Raw genomic sequence first — 6,000 nt, forward strand, 5'->3', positions numbered from 1 at the left:
TTGGTTCTAAATATCGGTTTTGGTATATTTTCAGTTAATTGCCCAGTGCTACTTTCTACTAGCCCCAATATAATAACATCTTTCTCACCCCCATTCTTTCCTCTCATTTTGTCTGTCCTTCTCTACCTCTGTTTTCTGCCTCTGCCTCTCTCTTTCCCTTTCTCTCACTCTGTCCAGGTATTGCTGTAGATAAGTATGGCATCATATATTTTGTTGATGCCACGATGATTCGCAAAGTTGACACGAGCGGGATTGTTACCACGGTAATTAAAACAAACGACCTGACAACCGTTCGGCCTCTGAGCTGCGACTCCAGCATGGACGTAACACAGGTTAGAAGTAGAACACACACACACACACACACACACACACACACACACACACACACACACACACACACACACACACACACACACACACACACACACACACACACACACACACACACACACACACACACACACACACACACACACACACACACACACACACACACACACACACACACACACACAGCCCCATTATATCCAGCCAGAGGCAACCACCAAACCGCAGCGGGATCTTTGAACCATGGATCATGGATCCCCTTGTCCAATTAGCCAACCTTTATGACAGATACATAAGATATATATATCAAATGATTCATTTTTACAGGCACATACTGCATGTACACATACTAAAACAGACATGTATTATACAAATTAGTATATACATACGCTGCTGCATGCAGGAAAGCCCACAGTTGCTTCATGCTTATACACATTTCTGACATAATTTCTGACATATCTCTCTCTCTCTCTCTCTCTCTCTCTCTCTCTCTCTCTCTCTCTCTCTCTCTCTCTCCCTCTCTCTCTGTCTCTCTCTCTCTCTCTCTCTGTGTGCATGTGTGTAGGTTCGTCTGGAGTATCCTACAGACCTGGCGGTGAACCCAGCAGACAACTCTGTCTATGTCTTGGAGAACAACATTGTGCTGCGAATCACACAGGACAGACAGGTTAGCACAGTGGTTTTCATAGTGGGGGCCGCCAGGGGGTCCAACATTTGTATAATTTTTAATCATAAAGAAATACATAAAACATTTTATTTCAATAAAAAATCCATTTATAAGATTATAGATCGGCCATTTTCACTATGTTTTATTTTAGAGCATTTCACAATAGCCAGAAGCTATGGCTATTAGGGGATCCTTGGCATGGAAAGGTTTGGAAACCCCTGGATTAGCATACCGTATGTATGGCATGAGAAGCATGGTTGTCATAGCTTCTCTGTGTCCTCACTAAATAGTGATAGGACGGCTGATATACACAGAGATGAGATTTATGGCAGTGTTTCTCCAAGGTCCTTGAAGGGGTTCCTGGGGGTCCGCAGCCAAATGAGTTAATACACCATCAAAAACAGTTTAACAACATTACAACAGATATTATAACATATTTCTCACAAGCTCACAATGTGTCATGATGCAACGCATTGTGAGCTTGTAGAGCTGCCTTTTTTCTCTTGATGGGGGTCTGCAGTCAAATACATTTGGGGGTCCTAGACATAAAAAAGTTTGAGAACCACTGATTTCGGGTTATATTTTGGGAAAAGAAAGTGGTCAAAAGAAATCAATTGAAGACCCTGACTAGTAGTAAACACAGTGTAACAAGTAGTGATATGTGATGTTATGTGTGTGTTTTGACTCTTTGCAGGTCAGCATCATGGCAGGCCGTCCTATGCACTGCCAGGTCCCCGGCATTGACCACTCCCTCAGTAAGCTAGCCATCCACTCAGCTCTGGAGGGAGCCACAGCTATTGCCATCAGCCACTCTGGAATGCTCTATATCGCTGAGACGGACGAGAAGAGGATCAACAGAGTTAGACAGGTTGGCGGTGTCATCATACCTCCCTAGCAGTGTTTCCTAAACAGAGGGTCGCGACCCATTTTGGGTCACGGACCCATTTAAATATCCAGTATCCATTATATTTTAAAGGACCATGCCGGTGGTCTGACATGTTTATCCCACTGACTATGACATTACTGCCTGCCATTTTCCAAAGCATACCATAGATGATTTATTTATTTATTTTTCGAAGGAAGTCGTTGGTATAAATTTATTTCAGTACGGGACGAAAATCAACTTGCAGAGGCTTGAAACTTGCTTGAGATAAGACGTCCAATCAATTTATGCTGTTAACTTTTTGTCAAAGTAGTGCTGTTTTTCAAAGTGCAGATTGATTTGAGGAGCATTGCCAAAATATAGTCCCTGGAGAAAAGACAGTTTCTCAAACAAAATTCAAATACCCACGACATCTTTAGTGGCAACAAGTCCAAAGCAACGTCATTCTTCTATACCGTTGAGTCTACCCATTTGGCGTCTGCCGGTGAAGCAGTATAACTACAAAGACTGTCTATCTTTGCCGGTGAAGCAGTATAACTACAAAGACTGTCTATCTTCTGTTCTATGTTATTGTAATACTTCCAATTACAGCAGTAGGAAAAAAAAGAAAGATCTCTTAACTAGCTCCCCATAGCGTAGCATAGAAGCCAATTCCATTTTAAAGCACAGGCAGCAGCGCTTCAAGATGATTTATTATCTTGGGTGGTTAGAATGATGTCTTTGACAAATCAGTCAGGTACTTTATGGGAGTTTTATGAGCATAATGGGAGCACACGGCGCTGCGCACCGAGGTGATGCAAAACACGTCACATAGGACCCAAATAGGCCCTGCCTGTCACATTTCCCAACCAGGAAGAAGGTGTGAAAAGGGAGTATGCGCTGGGTTTGTTTGTTTGTTTATGCGCTGGGTGACCAACTACTAAGTGGATGGGCGGGGATTTCCAGTGCCCTCGCTATTATTTTTTAACTCTATGATGCCTGCTGACTGTGGCTGATGTATCTCTCCAGTGGTGGAAAAAGTACTAAAATGTTTTACTTAACTAAAAGTATCAATACTGCAATGTAGAAATACTCTGTTACAAGTGAAAGTCCAGGATTCAAAATGTACTTGAGAAAAAATACAAAAGTATTGGCTTCAAAATATACTTAAAGGACAAAAAGTAAAAGTACTCAATATGCAGAATGTCCCATTTCACAAGTTTTCAAATGTCTAAAATGTAAAAAAATAAATAGCAGATCTACAAGCTCATAACGCGTCGCACGTGTTGTGAGCTTGTAGATTGGCTATTTTCAAATAGACAGTATATATAGGGCTGAAGTGGTTAATGTATGTTTTGTAATAATAATCAAAATCACCATAACTTAAGTGTTTCAAATAATTGTAGTGGAGTAAAAAGTACAATATTTGCCTCTGAGATGTAGTGGAGAAAAGTACAACTATTGAAAATTGGAAATACCCCAGAAAAGTAAACGTACTTCAAAATTGTACTTAAGTACAGTACTTGAGTAAATGTACTTAGTTACTTTCCACCACTGTATCTCTCCATAAATCAGTATACCTTTTGACTCACTGAATGCAAGGGTCTGTCGTCCCTTCATAGGTAAGCCCCTCGGGTGAGATCTCTCTGTTCGCTGGAGCCGCGTCGGACTGCGACTGTAAGAACGACGTCAACTGCAACTGTTTCTACGGCGACGATGGATACGCCGCCGACGCCGGCCTTAATGCCCCGTCCTCATTGGCCGCTTCCCCCGACGACGGAATTGTTTACATCGCCGATCTGAACAACATCCGGATTCGAGCGGTGAGAAGGAATCGTCCAACGATCAATCCAGAGACTGGTAGGTGCTAGCAAGATGACAGAAATTCGTTATTTGAGTTTATTCGCACCGATTCGCACCCAGTGTACTCTAGTACTCAATGTCAGGTCTGGGAACCACCAGGGGTCTGTAACTCAGAGAGCGTACAAATGGAATGTGTACACTCTCAGGGTTAAATTAACTCTACAATCTACACTGTACAGTAAGTGTTGATTGGGGTCCCAGACATAAGAATTTCAATCAAATGGGGCTCCGTGGCTTCATAGTTTTTTACGCCCAAGTTTTTTATTATTTTTTATTTATCATTATATATATTTTTTGCCAATATATGGCAAGTATATGCAGAATATATGTTGCATATGCCATATTCAGGTTCATATATGTATATGTGCATATATGTGGATATATAGGAAATATATGTCTCTTCTATGTCCACATATATGCCACATATATGGATATATATGTACATATATAGAGACATATATCCAGGCGGCCAATTTTGTATAATGTCACATATATGATAAACATATATGTTGCATATTTGTTCAAATATATACATGTTCATATATTTTCTTTGCCCCCCCCCGCTGGCAGAGGCAAAAAACTGTATACTATGCTCTGTTCTCCCCCACCCCCCTCACCGCCCAGGCTTCTACGAGGTGGCGTCTCCACGGGAGCAGGAGCTGTATGTCTTCGATGACGACGGCGTCCACCGTCAAACCGTCAGCCTGTTGACCGGGCAGCCGGTCTACAACTTCAGCTACGGGACGGACGGCGAGCTCAGCGCCGTCTCGGACAACGCCAACGCCAGTCTGAAGATCAGGAGAGACGGAGCAGGGCAGCTCCGACTGGTGCTGCTGCCAGAGAACCAGGTACAGAGAAAGTGCATGAGAAGACGAGACAAGATAGAAAGCCCCGATTCATACTTACCAGTAGTTACGCAACTAAGGGTCTGTGTTCACTGAGGCTTTTTTTCTCAGCTGAAAACACCAAAGCGCTTGCCTAAAGAACGCTTCCAAACGCCCAAGTTGAAAATATTTTAGCTCTCAGCAAGCAGAGAAAAGCACCACGCGTGAGCGGGCGAGCGCAAAATAAATGCTCAGCGCCTCGTCATGCTGCTGCCTGGGGTTTCCAAAAAAGCTTTCCCAATGTAAACGATTCAAAACATAAGCTCAGGAAAAATTGTCTCGGTGGATACAGCCTCTAAGTATAGATCAGGGTTGAGATAGGATCCGATCAGATCCAATATCCAACTTTCATCAGATATTTGTCCCACTGATGAAACATTTTATGTTGTGCCGAGGCAATTATTTTTCATCCCCGAGGGGAAATTGAGTTATTACACGAGCCGAAAGTTGATACTGCAGCTGAGAGAAATTTCAATATAAATCAATCTATTAGACAATTCAGAAAAAGACTATCACAGCTCCAATAACACCTCGGAGACCTTATGTGCAATAACAAGGCAGCAAGAAAGGATGTGCAATATAGTCCGTATAATAACACACCATACCTGTGCCACAAAATATATGCACACAAGTATTACATACAGTACCATACAGTAGAATAGATCCAGTCTCCTTTTATATTTATGTTGCAGTTTATGCTCTAACCAGTTATGTGCATTATGTAATTCAGAATGTAAACAGGTGTAATACTGATGTCATAAGGAATATTGAATGTGCATACAATGTGTACAATATAGTGAAAATTAATGAACAAGACAGAGGTACACCTTGGATTCTTTTGTGGAGGGCAGCCATTGAGGAGTCCCGAGTTAGTGGTGGCTAGACACACTCTCTCTCTCTCTCTCTCTCTCTCTCTCTCTCTCTCTCTCTCTCTCTCTCTCTCTCCTCTCTCTCTCTCTCTCTCTCTCTCTCTCTCTCTCTCTGTCTCTGTCTCTCTCTCTCTCTCTCTCTCTCTCTCTCTCTCTCTCTCTTTTAGCTCCCTATTTATTTTTCTGTAATGTTCTGTCTCTGCAGGTTGTGACCCTAGGTTTAGATCCAGCTGGTTCGCTGAGGTCAGTTTCAGCTTTTAACCAGGAGGTGGCGCTGATGACATACCACTCCGCCACAGGACTTCTAGCCTCCAAATCTGATGAGACTGGCTGGACCAACCACTACCAGTAAGTAATCTGATAAACAGCGAAGTAATGTAACTGTCTGTCTGTCTGTCTGTCTGTCTGTCTGTCTGTCTGTCTGTCTGTCTGTCTGTCTGTCTGTCTGTCTGTCTGTCTGTCTGTCTGTCTGTCATTATTGTGTTGCTGATTTAAAGAACCAACTATATGACAAGAACCTTGGGATCA

General features: G+C 42.5%; 1 protein-coding gene across 1 annotated transcript in view; it reads left to right on the forward strand.

Moving 5' to 3' along the window:
- The window catches only part of LOC308090989 (teneurin-2-like), a 133,741-nt gene that overhangs the window by 108,328 nt on the left and 19,413 nt on the right, over nucleotides 1-6,000 (forward strand). Inside the window, exons 22-27 of the mRNA XM_080436264.1 lie at nucleotides 178-332; nucleotides 893-994; nucleotides 1,689-1,862; nucleotides 3,479-3,716; nucleotides 4,344-4,567; nucleotides 5,678-5,820. Of these exons, the coding sequence (XP_080292390.1) occupies nucleotides 178-332; nucleotides 893-994; nucleotides 1,689-1,862; nucleotides 3,479-3,716; nucleotides 4,344-4,567; nucleotides 5,678-5,820 (1,036 nt within the window). The remainder of the gene's footprint in view (nucleotides 1-177; nucleotides 333-892; nucleotides 995-1,688; nucleotides 1,863-3,478; nucleotides 3,717-4,343; nucleotides 4,568-5,677; nucleotides 5,821-6,000) is intronic.

The sequence above is a fragment of the Gymnoscopelus braueri genome, assembly GCF_963280865.1.
Source record: "Gymnoscopelus braueri genome assembly, chromosome: 8".
In the NCBI taxonomy this organism is placed as follows: Eukaryota; Metazoa; Chordata; class Actinopteri; order Myctophiformes; family Myctophidae; genus Gymnoscopelus; species Gymnoscopelus braueri.